The sequence below is a fragment of the Stegodyphus dumicola genome, chromosome 7 (genome assembly GCF_044657685.1).
Source record: "Stegodyphus dumicola isolate Sdum_Otavi_A_Nest chromosome 7, ASM4465768v1".
Classification (NCBI taxonomy): domain Eukaryota; kingdom Metazoa; phylum Arthropoda; class Arachnida; order Araneae; family Eresidae; genus Stegodyphus; species Stegodyphus dumicola.
The window spans coordinates 55,367,113-55,385,258 of NC_140774.1; the positions used below are offsets into that span (position 1 = coordinate 55,367,113).

Below are 18,146 nucleotides of genomic sequence, written 5' to 3' on the forward strand. Positions count from 1 at the left end.
AGTTTAACTTTGATTATGGCAAAGCATGCAAAGCCCTAGCTGTCTAAGGGGAGATATGCCTTTGTGGAGGATTTTTTAAGAGAAACTAGCAGGTATCCATATTACGCATCGGGAAGACCAGAGAAATGCCCATGCAGTCAGCTCGTTCACCCAAAATTGAACCCAGGTCGAGCTACCAGTGTTGAGCAATTTTACCGCTCGGATGTTGGTGGGTACTTAAACTCAGAAGAATTGGTTTATTATAAAAACATTTGCGAAATTGAAAAAAAAAATGTCACACACACAAACACTTTAGGTTACTCTTCTAAAACATCCAAAAAAACTAGGAATATATAAAATCTGGAGCAAAAATTATCGTTTTTATAAAGATTTCGCCGATTAAATATTATTAACACGTAACTTTTGGTTGTAGACGAGTTTTAAGACCATCATTTTATCCAAGCATTGACATCCATATAGTATGGAGATAATGCTCTTTTTGAATTTCCTGATCATTATAATATCAGGGAATTAAAAGCTGGAATAGCTTACAGGGTCGGTGCTCTTAGCAATCTACTATCGAATTCCAGCTAAAACAAATCTCTAAGCATGTGGAATGCCTCTGAAAGCTAGATTTCATTTTAAAATCCTTCTTCCAGCCAGGGTCCGAACAGAGATCCAGATTCAGAGGATAGACTGACTGATTTATTTATTTATTGCAAATCATATACTGGAGCTGTTTGGTTTTGGAATAAGTGCAAAATATCAGATTTCTATCCCCGTGTCACGTTTGTCCTGGAATTCGGGAAACGCTAGATGAGGAAGAAACTCATTTGAAGGCTCTTGCTTCTGATTCCTTTAAATTTATTAATCAAATGCCCTTTCAGTCTCGTTTTATTTTATGATTATCCTTTATTTTCTTTCATGTCCTAAAAAGCTTTATTTCACCCTCATGTAAAATAGTTTAGTTATATATAAAAATTCGACAAATTATTTACTTTTCTTACTTTAAAACTAAGCTATTTTTTGAAGATTGTTTAACAGATTTTTCGAAATAATTTCATTTAGTAAATAATTTACTATACTAATGCATTTCGATGAACAACAATTATTGATTTATATAATAGGTATCAAGGACTTGTAGCTAAATTTAATTTCATAGAAAGGCTATTTTAGAAATATTTTAACATTTTGTCGTTTGTCCTTGGATTATCACATTTCTATGTAGAAGGTAATAAATGTAAAAAAGTACCTATTTATACTACAAGAAGCGAGATCATAAAGGATTTAGAATAAAGTCGCCGGACAATGATATGAAACATTAATAATGATAAAAACATGAACTAGCTGAATTTTGTCTTTCTACCTCTTACTGTATATAAACTGATCTTATAAATAATAACTAATTATTTGTACATAATAGTTGCTTACCGCAGTGTTTTATAAATAACTATCACTGCTGCATTAACTACACATAAAAAATTCAATAAGAACAAAATCGCTTCTTGATCGAAATGCACAAAATGCTATCTGTATGACATTACTCGCACTGTGACAATTTATTTGGAAATCTTTAGCACAAGTTAGCGAGATTATTAAGAATCAAACCATATGCTTTATGTGTACGACAGAGTTATTGCAAAGGACTTCAGATTATTATATTTTTTTAAGTGGCTTTATGAATTCTAAAAAAAATTAAATATACCAGCTACTACAATCTAACCAAGTTAGTTAACAGAAGGAATGCAAAAATTCAACTTCATTCTCTAACTTACTGTCATTTCACTACATTTTAGAGAGATGCCACTATAACAAATACACTTATTTTCACAAATTGGTGCCTTCCTTAAGTTGCAAAAATATAAATCTACAGTCTAAAATTATAATAGATAACATTTCGTGATTACTTTGAATTAAGATTAAGACGAATATTTAACTCAGCTTCGCACATTTTAGTTTCCAATAAAGTGACTCTATACTAAATTAAATTTGCACGATCAACTAACTTTCGGATTACTCGCTTCTCAGCCTCTAACTGTTCTCATCTTACCAGCATTGGAAACAGACCCAAAGTAATTTTCTTTTATAATAAGGTCTTGATTAAGATTTATGTCTTCATGTATCTTCTTAGTTTACGCATTTAGCAACACATTTACATATTTTTTGAGTGCCAAAGTTAAATGAATAAAAAAGAACAGTACAAATATTTTCCCATTAAATAACGATTAGGAGCACGGATGTATTACAGTGTCAAAAAACAGCTACGGCTTTTGATCTTTCCTAAAAAATCGTAACATCTGATACCTTAGAATCTTGTCCGAAAGCCTCACAGATAAAATAAATAAAAATTAATGCATATTTTGTCAGTAGGTTACATAACATATTGTACAAAGGAGGATAAAGAAAGAAAAATGCTGTTAAGAAAACCACGAGAAGGAGGAAATAAATTTAAAATACTGTTTATCAAACCTAACCTAACGATCTGTGTTTACAAGATGAATGACCCTTATTTGTTCGTATATCAGTATTTTCTTATATATTAATACACAGTAATGCGTAATAGTAATGTTATCAGCAATCAAACGAAGGATTTTGGTGACAGAGCAATGTATCTCTTACAGTGTGTGAGGAGTCAGATTAATATCTACATATGTTTAACTTTCTCCTGCCAAACCCAAATTTTTCTTCATCGTTTCTGCATTTTTTGGTTTATGTGACTTTTCTGCAGGTTTTCAAACTGTAAAAAGTGAACAAAAGCGTCTCCACATATTTTATGAAAGAGATCAGTGTATAAGAGGATATACCCTGTTCAAACTCACGATGTTCAAGGTTTGATAGTTCTTTTGAAATGAACATTTGAAATGAAAAAGCAAAGCAAAAGAATGCGTCAGCAGAATTACAAAACTTTGTAATAAGTCCTTTGAAATATATTGCGAACCGCAATAAAACTGCGTGGGAACTCAAATTCAGCAAGTTCCAGCCTCATCTAACGATAAGCAGGTGGACTGCTGGAAATTGGGGAATACTGGACATTATGCCGCTTTCCTGGAACATACTGATTTCAACCTTCTAGCATTGGAAAGAGTAGAAATGATAGAGAATAATGGTGCCAGCCCTAAAGCTATACTAGACTACTCATATATAACTTCCTCATATTTCCATAGAACCATGATGAAGGAGCTGCAGCTTTAGTTATAAATTTTCCATGACGTTTCCCTCCTTGGCACAGACTCCATAATCATGCTTCCTTTACGACCCGAAACATTTGGAAATGTCTCTAGAGAAATACTTTCCCTGTATCCAAATGCGCATAAATCCGTCACCGGTCATTTATTTTGGATCCTCTTTCATATCTCTGGCCGGAATTTTATCTTCCGGATGCAAGAGACCGGAATGAGAATAATACGGGACTCGCAGCACGATTCGCGTAACACTTATTTCCGTTCATCAGATGATTGTTGTTGAACGTTTTGAGTGCGGAAATTTTGTTTCGTTTCAGCTTTCCGTTCCTCGTTTAAGGTAAAAAAAAACAAATATACATTCACAGAAATAAGAATACGAGGACATGTACAAAATTGCTGAGAATCAAATTTGTGCCGTTAGATTAATAGACATAATGCCATATAATGATTTGATGAAGTCATGTCAGCTGTATATTAAAACTTAAACAAAACTGGCAATCATATATTTGACGTCATATCGTGATAAAAGTTTAAATGTCTCTTTTTGTTAGATTCATCAAACAGTTATACAATAATGCCATCAATAATTATAAGTCTTTTTTTGTGCGTGATGATTTAAAGGGAAAGCTTCACCGACTTTTGGGAAGCTGCTTATGCATCTTCCGAAAATGCGTTACGCATTTTAATCTTAAATAAAAGCCAAACAAAAATTATTTTTGGGGATTATAAATACTCTGATTAACTCGGCATTATTTGCACCGATTCACACCAGAATTTAAAAGAAGGGACTCTTTAAGTAGTCACCCGGACAATACGTCATTGTTATTTACTCCATCATTCTGAACCGGAACTGGATATGATTCGGTTGCTTTGTTGTGACATATCTGATTTGCTGATAGTAACATTAGATCAAGTTCATGATATTTATCGTGGCGAGGAGCGCGAAATAACCGTTGTCGTTGCCATGGGCCTTGGACGCCGTATGTGTAACAAAACGCTTTTGCCCACTTCGTTCCCAATGTTGAAGGAGAATCCTCCGATGGATGAGCCCAAGAGTCTTCTACCACCAAACCATTCGAGAAGACTTTCGGCTTGCCGTGTACGCTAAGTTCCCCTATTCTTCAAATACATTAAACACTTACAAACATTCATCCTCTCTGCGGGGGATTCGAGTTCGGACCCAACGATACGGCAGCCAGTACAATTCCGATCAGGGCAGCGGACAGGGCTTAGTTATGATTTGGTAGGGTTTGCATTAAGTGGAACTTAAACATATCAAGTATCTCAAAATATCATCTATAGTAAACATATACATTTTATACATCCGAAGAAAGAATTCATAAAACGGAGAATTCTAATTCACTAAAATCGTGTTATGAAATTAATGAAATTGATATAATTTAACAGACTTCCCGCCATTCGGATTTGAATCCAGTAGAAAATTTGAAGGGCATTTTGTCAGGGTTATATATAAGTACTTTAATAAATACTAGCCGAGAAAACAGCTTACTGATGCTGTCAAGAAAGTGCCGAAAGTGTTGAGTGAGTATTAACTCACCTCACCTCCTCAACGACCAATAGACTATTCAAAGCTATAGAGAGTATAACCGCATTTACTGCTCACTAATCGTAAATTCAAGAAAAATCGACTCTTACCTTATATTTTTCCTCAAATTAAAAATAATAAACAATTTTTTTATTTCTCTCTGTAAATTTTATATTTACATTAATTATATGATTAGCGATATTTTTAATTATTATCTGTAATACATCGGATGTATTTACTCAATATTTTGACCATATTACTAAGTAACTTTAATAGAAGTTTTTAATTGTATCAAAATAAATTGATTATTAATTATTACAATGAATGAAAAGAAGCAAACGTATGTTGGAAAATAAAAGTCACGAGGTCTTTAAACACTAAATTTAGCTACGTAGAAACTATTACGTTTTTAGGAGCAAGGAAAAATGAAAAAAACCTACTCCTTTCTCTCCACAATTCGAACCACGAATCTGTCAGATGCTATTGGGACGTGCTTATACACGAAGATAGCACGTTCAAGGGTATGCGATAATTCCTTTCAGCGTTTCGTTAAAATAGAAGATTACACATTGTTAGAGAATAACAACACAACCAATTAGATTTGCTCTATAGTTTGAAACAATAGCAGATGCAAATTGCAACATATTAAAGCAATTATAGGAAGTCTTTTTTGTTATTAATTATATTATAGTATGCGCATTACAATAATACAAAAATCATAAGTATTTGTTACTGTTTAGAAGTAATGAATTCTCCTCACAACATTACACAGAGTCTGTAATTATCAGAAATTATTTTGGCATATTGTTATTATTTTATCTATTAATAACTGGTAACAAAATTCTGTTATTTCGTATAAATTTCAATTTTTTTTGTAATAAAATGAACGATTTAAACCACTGCAATCACGCTATTTATTGATACCTTAATCATTGTAAATGAATTACAACAGTTACAAAGAAGGGATTAAAATAATAAATTATAATAACCCTCGTTAACATAAATTCTCTTAAGGCGAATACTCGGTTAACATGAACAAAATTTAAATTCCGGCAAGACAGGTATATGAAGTTATAGTCTGTTTTATTGGTTAACGCGAATTTTGGTTACTTCGAATTACGAAATGTTTCTTAATCCGTTTAGTCATTAATTTTTTTTTTTTCATTTAACACGAATTTTCAAAGATTTTAAATGTAAAATTTCCCTTCACCCCCCCCCCAAATGCAACAAGTAATCTTTACTCTCTGGATCAAGAGACTATTGCCCTTATGACGAGATCTTATCGCAAATGACTTGTGATATCCACTATTCGAGCAGTTGAAAAGGAGACGGAAATACTGCTTTAGGTCCCTTAAAGGTTTTGTGTTAACAAGGCTTTACTGCATTAAAAAATAGGCCTTTCTTAACTGGAGATACTAGAGATACCTTCAGTTATTGACAATTACTTAAAGCAGAATATAATATAATACACTGAGTATTACAAGTTCAGTTATTTGAAGCGAACGCACATCAATAGATTGCATCTAATTTTGTATACAGTATTATTTTTGATTATTTCTGAAACTGCATATTAATTACTAATAATTAAAGGAAATTTAAAAAATATCAACTAGTTATTTAACTGCATCATGCACAAAATAGGAGGAAATTTCTTTGACGGAAATCCAGAATCCTATTTTGCAATGATTTTTTATATTGTCTTCCTCACTAGGTAATTCTTGAGACTCACAGTATCATACTTCAATTGATAGTCTAATTGACAAAATTAAAACTCTCAAAACTGAGGAATGTGCACTTGAAATTTCAAACTAATATTCAGTACATCTCACTTTTTCAAAAAAAAAAAAAAAAAAAAAAAAAAACATGCCATAACAAGCTACAAAACGTTCAGTTTACTAACCCTATAAATAACAGAAAACTTAGAAAAAGTCTGAATTTGAGGTAAGAAAAAACACAACTTAACTTTCCCATTGTACTTAACTTTCCCATCCGCAGTACCCTAAGAAAATTAGTGCTTACTTTATAAAATATTTAAATGAGTATGCTAATCTAAAATGAAATGCCTAAGATGCTTACGTATTGATATTTTTATATTTTTGATCAATTAGTCAAATTTTTATAGTATTGATGAAGTAGTCCATCTAGCTTTAAAGTATTAAAAGTGAATTTTGGTTTGCATAAATTCTAAATAAAAACCTTTTATTTGGAAAGCTTTCATTCTTAAAATTCATATACTTAAATGTTTTCCTGTGATCTTAGCTAAATTCTAAATTATTTACGAATTATTATGTACAGTAAATGACTAAGCGCTACAATTTGTTTGTAAAAGATATGAAAAAAAAAAAAAAACGATTTTAATATGAGAGATATCCCAGCTGTAAAGGCCCGGTAAAATAACCGCAGTATCAAAGAAAAAACATTTAAACACTTTGATATTCATATGACTAATCATGCATTGTTCTGCCAGTTCGTTAAATTATTGTTAAAGTTTCAAAAGCTGATTAACGAACGTTTCTCCGCGATTTTATCTCAACTACAAATCTCCATTGATTTTATTATCGCACCTCACCTATTACCGACTTCGATCAAGCATTTTTCTACTAGATAAGACGGAGACGTGTTCTGTGGTTGCATTTGTAAGGTTTCACTTAATCCCCGTCTCCTCAAGGCTTCACTGTCATCAGTTAGTCTTCAAAAAAGTGTTAGAAAAAAATCATATTTTGACAAACAATATTTTAAAAGTAGGAAACTCGGTATTATTTTTAATTTTAAGCCAGCAGTTACTTAAAAACACATATTTATATTAACATAGTTCTTAATTTAATAGTCAAAATGTTTAATTTGTAGTTATAAATTGTAATATTTGGAAGGCGTTATCTCTACTCTTTTATATAGCAATCTGGTCATGCTATAATTAATTCTGTTCTTTTTTCGCCTTTTTAATCGGTTTAATGTAAAACAATTAAGTTAGAAATCAGGCCACATTCTATTACATACATTTTCTTTCTTATGTTATTGCTTTACGAAATTTTGAATTAAACTTTACCATACTTACTATTTATCCCAGAATTTTGCTACTTTTTATAGGTTAAAAAATCTATAACTCGCAAAGTGACATTTGTTTAAACTCCTTTAAATGAAAATGAGTGTAATCAGAGGGAAATGGTTGAAAAATTTAGCAGTAAAAATCTCTGTCTTTTTAGTCAAGCTTTAATCACGAATGTGGATTATGCCGAGAACTGTAAAGGAATGTATAACAAACGCATAATTGATGACAAATATAAGAAGGAAATTGATGAAAATATATTTACTAAATAGAAGAGCAAGTTAAAATTCAAAAACAATCAATGAACTTCCATGTGTTCGGAAAATAACAACTGAGATAGGGAGCACAAAGTTAATAATACATTAAAAACATGCAGGCTCAAAAAATTATGTACCAAAAAAAAAAAAATGCTAGACTTAGAATAAGCTACTGCTTAAACATGCTATATTCAGGCTGGATTTTTTGAAGAATGATATGTTACAAAATGGAGTAGAGTATATAAAATACTCATGGATATTTTACTACATGCGAATGAATATTATTTAATATCATTTTCTCGTCTTTATGTTTCGTTTTATTCGAAACTGCATTTTTCTTTATTCCCAAGTTTTTTTTGGTAATAAAATCTGAAAATGGGATTAATTATCCTCAGATTTCTTGAAAATAACGCAGGAGACCAATAGATGACTTTGAGTTAACGGCCCCCACCATCAATAATGCGAAAAATATCAAAAGTTGGATAAATAGTAAAAGTTTGAGAAAAGTTATATAGTTAGAGAAAATAAAAATATTTTAACATATGACTATAAAATGACTATCATAAACATGACTTCAGACTCAAATACGAATTTGTATTTTGATAACGTATCGTCTTTTCGTGCTTAGAAATGCTCTAAACAATTAAATGTTACATGTTTAAATTTTGTAGTCAAATGCTTACAGTTTTTAATTTTATGGAAAATTATTGCTTTGCTCAGACAATAGTCCGGATATGAGTCCAGTTGAAACTTTATGTTCGGTTATGAAAGAAAATTCTAGCACAAGATTATGATTAATGGAAATCTTATTCAAATGCAGTACCATGACGTTAATATTAAAATAATTCCAAATCCTTAAATGAGTGGATACCTCATCTATTAAATGTATAGGGCAAATTTAATAGTAAATAATTAAGGTAATTATTTACTATTAAAATATTAAAATACTTGATTTTAATAAATTAAATAGAAGATTATTTGCATTTCTTTGAATTATCCCACATATACAAAATTACATTTTTATGTATTTTTTCGAACGTTTATTGGATTGTTTCTTAAGTTTCATTTGTACAATAAGCACTAAATGTGATTTCTGGGAGTATTTCATGCAGCACAAATATTCAAGAGCGAACAAAATCTAAACAGGAAATCACTGAACTAAAACTAATGTATGGTTCTACAGAATACATGGCTTTTGTATTCTTTAAAGCATGATATGTGATTTCTAGCTGACAAATGACATAAATATGAAATATTTTGAGATGTATTTCAAATCACAGTTTAATATAATAAAATTTTATAAACTTGTACGGATTTCGAAACAAGTTCGTATAATTGAAACTTTAAATATGAAAATGGCCTTAAAAACAACCTTCTAAGGACAAGGCAGTTCCTAAAAGCGTGAAGTTCGGTTATGGTAGATGGTGAAATGAGAGTTTGGTGCAACTGCGAGTTCCAAACGTATTGCTTTTGTTAAAAAATTTTTAACCGAGTTTGTTTTGAAAGTATTGTACAGTAAGGCGTACTTTCGAGCAATTATACATTTTCATTTTTGTAAAGCAAAATGTGATTCAGGCAAGGAAAAAAAGATTTGTAGCAAGTATGATGATTCAAAAGAGTTTTTAAGTAATAATTCGTGATGCAAATTCAAATAGCGATGACAGACATGCTACTAGAAATTTTAGTTTAATTTTTAAACAACAAAACACATCAGTTATATGTTGCAAATATCAAAGTCCAACGTAAGCAAATATTTTTGCTAACTTGCTATGGCTCATACCTGACATTATTTTTACCTAAAGCAATAATTGATTACAAATATTAGCATATTGTATACTTATCGGAGAAAAGCATTTGTGTTTTATGTAGCATGCATTTGGAAGTGATGTTTAAAGACGAAACGTTAAAATTTTTTTTATTAATTTTTCGGTCATACTTTCCGCGCTCTAAGACACACAGCAGAGAAACGAAGAAAATTAAGTAAACTTATTCAAACAGTGATGCCATTTTTTTCATTTAAAGCGTATTTATAGTTTTACTAAAAACCACCCCTACAATTTTAAATTCTTATTTTTCCAGTGAACCGTTTTCTTATTCACAGAAATGCATATAAATATATAAAAAATTTAAAAAAGCTTAGATTTTTTCATTCCTTACAGAAGAAGAAATTTTTTTTAATGCAACAAAACGCTTAAAATTTGGAGTGTCTGAGACGACGATTTTGAGACCATTTGACGCCACCAACAGTTTGGTTTTAGTGTTCGAGAAAGGCAAAAATATTTCTACTAAATAATACACTTTTTATTTCTATTACTTCTAAATTTGAATTATAAAATTAATAGGATTATGATATGCTAACTAGGATTCAGTCAACTTTATTATTTGTCCTGATAATAATCCCAGATATTTTAGATAACTTATTAAAATAGCTTCAGGGCGTAGTTTTGGTAAATTATGTTATTTTATAAACTTATTTTAATTCACATGTTTTCTTCGTCTACAGTTTAAAACCGTATTTCAAGTTTTTGAAATGCTTTTTAATTTTTTTTCATGTATCAATTTAATTACTGCATTTGGAGACTAATTATTTTTAAATACTTCATCGGTTAAAAATATTTTTTTTAAAATCATAATCATAAATTAATGGTAGTCATTATTTGTCATAATCTTCCACCCTAAATCTAGCTACGCAATCAGTAACAGTAAATACAGCTTATGATATTTCATGATTCATAAAATTACGTACTTCTAATGCCGAAGCATATGCCAGAGTTTCACTTGCACTTGATTCATTGATTTCGCGGCCACGTACTGCTGTTTCCTGTTAAAATCGTCATATATATTAAGATTTAGGATACTTTTATAGAACATCAAAATACCTTCATTATTAATAAAATGGAACACAGGCGAGAGAGACATCTAAGATAAAACACTTTTCAAAACTTCAGAAAAATAAGAAAACATACTGTATTCTTTACGGATAAAATAAAGTTGTTTATAAGTCGAAGAAAACTTTAAGTTAAATAGAAAGTAAAATAGCAAGTTGAAATGATTTTCGATACAAGGAACATCCGAAAATTAGCTGTTTATTGCACAGTGGCTATCAAATACTGATCATAATCCGTATTATCTGCGTAATATGGGAAACTAATCCTTAGCAAATGATACAAATATATTTTAATCAAATTAAATTTAAAGAATATTTGATTGTTGATGAGATTCTTTTTATCGATTACTCTATTTTGCATGAGTTCGGTTCTTTACATCTTGCAAAAAAAGAGGCCAGCAGGTTTTTAAAGTCTGTGAATTTGTATGTGAATGATAAGCTAAATGCTTGAAGCGTGACGTCTGTGAAAGCATATTATAGAGCTGCATCTGCGTGAAGGACGAAGTGCGTGTGTGGCTAAATCGTGCTATTTTTGCTTAATGAATAAAACAGTAAATGCAAGCAAGGAACGACGGGTAAAAGGATTGAAGCATTAAATAACGGATATCGGGATTAAATTTTCGATTAAAAGTAATGGTAGTTCACAGAGACAAAAATGACAGTTCTTCTGCATTTTCAAGCTGTATTTATACATATACATATATTCTAATACGTTCTAATTAAGGTAAACCTATTTACCTACTAAAATGATCTAAATATTTTAATAGGAGATTAAAATTAGTGGAAAAATATCTGAATTTGAGGATATATATGATGCTCCCAAAAAACTGTGATGTTCGCAAAACACCAGATTCCCTCAAATTCGAGGAAATTTGTAAAACATAAAATTGCTATTCTACTCTTAACATAACAACACTTCATATAAACATACACTTCAATAAAAAAACAAGGACGATTAATTTAAAGAAAATACAATAAATAAAAATATTATTTTAAAGATTAAAATTTAATCTTATGAACACTGATGATGATTTATTTAATCTTATGGTCAAATAAGGAGTATGATGCACCTTTGATGGATAAATTATTCAAAAAATTATGCAATAAATTAATGTAATGTAAACATATGTGTATGAATTAATGTATTTTATTATGTAAATTTCCGCAACATTTTATTCGTTTTTAATCATTCTGATGTCTAATAAGAGTTCACATATTTTTTACATGCCTTTCGGTACACATTAAAAGACTTTTTAAATGTTTCATTCCGCGTAGAGAGTAGTGTCCTCCACTGCTTGCTAAATACTGTTTCTCATAGCAGAAAATTTGATGATAGCTGCAGAGGTTTGCATTTACGCATTGCACGAAAACTTCATACATGAGACATTTTCACGTATGACAATTTGATGGATGTCTATGACATTTGCAATGAAACAATACTTAATAATGATAATATTATTATTAAAGTTGTTTTGTGATGTTTATTATTTACGATATTATGTCAAGTAATTCTACTGGATTAGCAAGACTTATATTTTTGACAATTTTAAAAATGTGAAATAATTTCTGTGAATGGTAAGCGAAGACCTAATCTTACCTATATAATAATGAATATCCAATCATTCCAGAAAAACTCTATTTTTATACTGTTTTTGACACATTATTTTACCATTAAAATATTTCATAAAAAATGGCAAAATAAAAATAACTCAAATATTCTTTAGCTTTCTTGAAACAAATACTTTCAAAATTTCAATACTCAAAATTATAAAAAGAAATAAAGTGGTATAACTATATTTTCTTTTGACATATTCAATATAATACTTGTTTATACTAGATAAACGAATTTTTTGCACAATTTGAGTACATTTTTATACCATTTAAAACAATTTCGCCGGAAAATATATTTTTAATTTAATCCATGCCATTTCCATTTATGCAGTATTAAATTTACGATCGGGCCAAGTATGTAAAAATAAGAAATAAATATTCTTGTAATAAAGTAATAGTTCTAAACTATAATGTATGCCATGAAAAGGAACATAGAATAGAAAATTTAGAATTGAAATCTGTGAAACTTAGTATCAAGTGTTTCTAATTAAACTTAACGAATAATACTGACAGTATAATAAAGAATGCAAATAAATTCAAAAACATATAACAATTTAAATGAGTTTTTTAACTAGCAATAATTAAAAAATTAAAAGTAGATCAGATAATAAAAAAAAGAATATAAATTGAAAAGTACGAACCGCTAATTTCATCCACTTGCTTTTGGTACTCCCAGGCGGTGCTTTTTTTGATTTATCACCAGATGCTTCTTCTTCTTGAGATTCTTCTATAGAAGGACTCCTTTCGAACTGAACTTTTTTTCCCTTTTTGGGAGGAATACCAGTATCTTCCGATACAGCGGTTTCACTAACCACAGATCCCTCAACCGTTTCGGCAAGGGACACACCATCTTCGCCTGATGCTCGATCCTCGTCAGGGCCTTTTTGCGCGACATAAGAATCGAAAGATTCAGTATCCTGTTTTGCAGTAGTATCTTTTTCATAAGGCACTACAGATTCCGCTGAACCTAAGCTTCCATATTCTGACTGGGCAATTGAACTTTGCCTGCTATCGGCACAAGAGAAAAAGGCAGACTCATTCGACATACTAGATGTTAGCCCAGCGGATTCTACAGAGTCTTCGGGTTGCTTTGGTTGAGGAGGATGATGCCGTACTTTGGAGACGGTCTGGAATAAAGAAGCAAATTCTTCAGCAGCCATACTTTTTTTGCGCTCCTGCTTTGCTTTTCTGGATGCTTCAGCAAATGTCATTGTTCTTTCGCTTTTTGCGGGGACTTCTTCTTTAGTCTCTGTTTCATCATGATCAGGTAGATAGTCATCAAGAGTTTCTTCTGGAAATTCTGATGTATCCTGAAATTCTTCGTCCTGGTAATCTGTATCTTCCTGATAATCTCCACCGTCATGGTATTCACTTTCGATATTATCTTGATATTCAGATTCCGGTGCACCATAAAATACATCATGATCATCTCCTGTAGCTTCTGGCGCTGGATACGATTCACTTGATGGCTCAGTCAAAGATTCTTGGTAATCTATTACGGCTTGAGGTTCATCGTACAAAGAAAGCTCGCTTTCACTTTTGACACTATCTGAACGAGACTTAGATTTAGAGCCCATTTTAAAACTGTCAAGGCCAAACAGACTACTCATACTTCCACTCTTGCTACTAGGTGCATTAGTCTGGGTTGATGGTGGTTTAGAATCTTTCTTTGATAAGGTAGGCATACTTATCATCTTATACCCTTTGGATACTTTGTTAGATAATACACTGAATATGCCACCACTAGAAGTAGATGTAGCATCTTCAGCTACAGATGTTGCTGAAGTCGACAGTTGTTTAGTGGATGGAGTCATATGCCCTGACACAATAACCTGAGCTTGACTTTGAATAGCATTTGCAGAAGTTACAGGATCTGAATACTGTCTTTGCCTACGGCGGCGATCGGATTTTGATTTTTGTGGAGAATAACCTTTGTGTTGAGATGAATATGTTAAGTTTTCGGCTTTTGCAACTCTTTCATGTTCTCGTAAAGGTTTCTCAGGAGGAATTTTTCTACTCTCCTCGACATTATAATTAACAGAATTATCTTTATCTTCACTATAACTTATATCACTAGCATAATAAGGCGGTGGGCGTTCTGTATCTGGTTGGGAGGTTGTTTCACAAGGGTAATTTGAATAGTTCTCTTGCACAGGTTCAGCGTAATATTCATAATTCTGAGCAGTATATCCTGCCTCGCGATCAGGCTCGTGATATTGTGCGTTATCTAAAGGTTTCAATTCCTTTTCTTTGTAATCACTGTAGCTAGTTTCTTGTTGATTTTCATAACACTGAGTGTCATAATTTGCAGATGCGATGGTATAAGCAGTAGGAGTATAGAGATCTCTTTGGTGCTCAGAATAATTTTGATATTGGGAAGATGGCACGTTAGATATATTTTCATCTCTATATGGATACTGAGACAGCATTTGATCTGAATGGCTCCAGTTTTCTTGCGTTTGTTCATCCCAAGTATAATGACCGGTTTCATTTTCAAAAGACTGGTCTGGAAATCCCGTGTCGGTTTCTGGATGTTGGTATTCTACATATGTTTCAGCTACGTACGATTGATCTGATTGCGAATAATACTGAGTAGGGTAATGATCATCAGTATCTGTACGCGGAAGTTCTTCAAATGAAAGAATTTGATGTTCAGAATTTTCAGAGTTTGGGCATTTCTCGTAGCAAGACACCTTTGGATCATTTTCATAACCATAAGGCTGTCCGTCTTCAGGTACCATGCGAGATTTAGAAGACTCGTTTTGCTCTGGAGAAAATTCTGAAATTCCTTTTTCTTTATTATCATATTCTACGCTGTCGTCATTTTCTGCTTCGTACAAATAGTTACTTCGTTTTGGTACAGTAGACTGTTCTGAGTTGTAAACTTGATGTGACGTACTTTGAGGAAGGTCACTGGATGATATTTGAACTTTGCATTGCTGAGAAAGCACGTGGGTATAGGCTATGGTTGTGGCAGGCTTTACGGCTTGCGATCTGTCATACGTAATGTTTCCCGATTTATCAATGTAAGGTTGGGGTAATTTTCGTCGACAGGGAGCTGGAGATGTTTTTTTATTATGTTTCTGAACATGACTGGACTTCGGGGGCGGTAAGGTATTACTACTTCCTTTCTGGTAAGCTCCATCCTGCCCCGTTGAAAAGTCTGCCTTTTTCAGCTTATTTGTCTGATATGGAATTTGAGGGAGTTCCTTACTTCTCCGCGGTTTTTCCTTGTAAGAAGAGTTAGTATTATACGACTGCCCTAGAACATTAGCATCATAACCAGCACCTTGAGATTTCAAAACATTTAGCTCATCTGCAGATATTGCATCACCTGTGTCCAAAGTCCTGTTTTTATCAGACGTATGAACTTCCGCTTTTACAGTTTTTGGCCTGTCACTAGGGCTTAAAGGAGACACGGTGGCGTCTGCAACACTATCTAGTTTTTCTACAGGAGCCGGGCTTGAGCCAGCGCCGTTTATAGGTGTGTCAGAAGCTGCGTATTCTGGGCTTATTTCGGTAACTGGCGTTAATGCATGTCCTTTCTGTCGTTCCTCCACAGTGTGCCCTAAGTAATTTTGTGCACTATAGTCCTGAGAATCTGTCGTCGATTCTGGTGGAATCGTCTGAGATTCTAAAGGATACTTATTGTACATCATTCCTAAATTTCTTTTAGGACTAGCGCCCATGGAATCAGCCCATGCAGAAGAGGCACCTCTATTTGTATAAGTCATCCTCTCATCGTTCTCTTTGGCACTAAGAGTTGAATCAGGTGTGTATCGTAAACTCTCATTGCTTGCTCGAATATCAAGCGAAGAGCTTTCTCCTTCTAAGCATGCAGTTTTAGCAAATTCCTCATATGTAGGAAATTTCATTCTGTCCATTCTCGATAAGATCTCGGGATCATACGCAATATCTGTGTCAGCATTCATTGCACTTACATCTCGCCTGCGCAAAGGACTATTTCGAATATGACTAAGAGTTTTGTAAACGTCTCTAGAGGTAACGCCAGAAGCCGAAGCAGATACTTTCTGTAATTTGGCGGAAAGCCTATCCAATTCAGCCATATCTGTCTCAGATATGCAAGGTGAAGTGCCACGATAACTTTTGTAGTCTGAAGAAGTGAAAATTTCGCGTCTGGGATACTGCAGGAGATCGGAGTGAAAATAAGCGGGACTGCCTTGGCTAGCACCTTCCCAATCAGAAGCTTCAGAAGTAGTGGAAGGGTCTACATATTTAGATGCATAATGAAAACCTGGGTATTTCTTCGCCCACTTGAGGCTGCTTTGATCGCTTTCGCTACCTTCTTCCGCTTGGTTATTAAATCCACCTACTCCCAAAAGGTCACTTTCAGAAAGATCTACGTTGGATCCTAAATCAGGATGCTTTAGGAGGATTCTGTCTTTAAGAGAGGAATCACTCGCCACTGAATCTCCTCTAGTATTAAGATACTCTTCAGGGTCCTCCCCGCTGTTTTTAATAACAGAAAGCAATTGCGCGATAACATTTTGTTGCTCGTAGAGCAAAATTTCTAACCGTTCTAATTTCTCCCACATTTTTACGTACTCTTGGGACAGCAAATCCACCGCTCTCCATGCATACCGAAGCTCCACTTCCAGCTCCCCTAGTCTACCCCCCAACCTATCCATAAACGCTTCAACAGCCTGTTCAACCCTACTATTATAGACATTGCAGTACTCGGAAGGCGAGATGCTTTTTCTCGAGTTCTGGACAAGATCCATGTCGATCACTGTCTGGATATTAGATATCGATGTCACCGACTGTGAAGATGAGAATTTGTAGACCTCATGATCAGTACTTCCCCTCCATACAGAATCAATTATTTTTTTATTGTAGAAATATTCCAGAATATACGCAATGTACTGAAAAATTTTGTAAATCACTAATGGAAAAATTTCAAAAAAGGGCATCAAAGGATGCCTTGTAAATATATATGTCATTCATTTCTTTTTATAATCTAAAATCTAAATACTTTGAACTAATTAATCGATACTTTGGTGTAATTAATTAATCCAAAAAACATACGCACCAGACTTTTTTCAGCTGCTCTTCCGTAACATTCACAAAATAAACTGTATCCATTGAGTGTGATGAAAGATTTTACGTACACGTTGGAATACAGATAATAAGTTAAATGAGCACTGCTATGGCTATAGATTTATTGTAGAAAAGCATTCATCACACTGGGAAAAAGACAGAACTGGAGTAATCCAAATGCTATGTTGTTTCTAATTTCGTTACACTTTCACAACACAGAAAATATCGATTAATAGCACAAGAACTTTGAAATAGAAGTATGCTAACATTCGTAAAATGAAATCACTTTAAATGCAAATATGAAATCTTGATACGCTTTCACTAGGAACACGAACACAGAATTGGAAAACGAGATATGATGAAAACACTGAAGCACACAGCAGTTTAACCTGAAGAAGTTCAAAAAATACTTTTTCTTTATCGTAGAAGAAATATGCATATCATGAAAAAAATTTAACTTTTAAATACTATCTTAGAGGATAACGATCATTTAACAGAGCGAGGTCAAGCGCTGTTTATTTAAAAATAAATTCTCAATTAATAATAAGCACTGAATTTTAATTTCCAGTGACAATGAACA

At 32.6% G+C, this 18,146-nt stretch overlaps 1 protein-coding gene across 4 annotated transcripts in view; it reads right to left on the reverse strand.

Annotated features, from left to right (window-relative positions):
• The window catches only part of unc-13 (protein unc13 homolog), a 293,041-nt gene extending 275,125 nt beyond the window's left edge, over positions 1 to 17,916 (reverse strand). The window contains exons 1-2 of one of the 4 annotated variants that reach the window (XM_035360008.2): positions 13,150 to 17,916; positions 10,757 to 10,831 (exon numbers count right to left, since the gene is read on the reverse strand). In XM_035360008.2, the coding sequence (XP_035215899.1) occupies positions 10,757 to 10,831; positions 13,150 to 17,469 (4,395 nt within the window). In that variant the 5' untranslated portion in view covers positions 17,470 to 17,916. The remainder of the gene's footprint in view (positions 1 to 10,756; positions 10,832 to 13,149) is intronic. The other 3 variants (XM_035360007.2, XM_085820232.1, XM_085820231.1) reach the window with 3 other exon arrangements.
• Between the last annotated feature and the right edge of the window lie 230 nt (positions 17,917 to 18,146).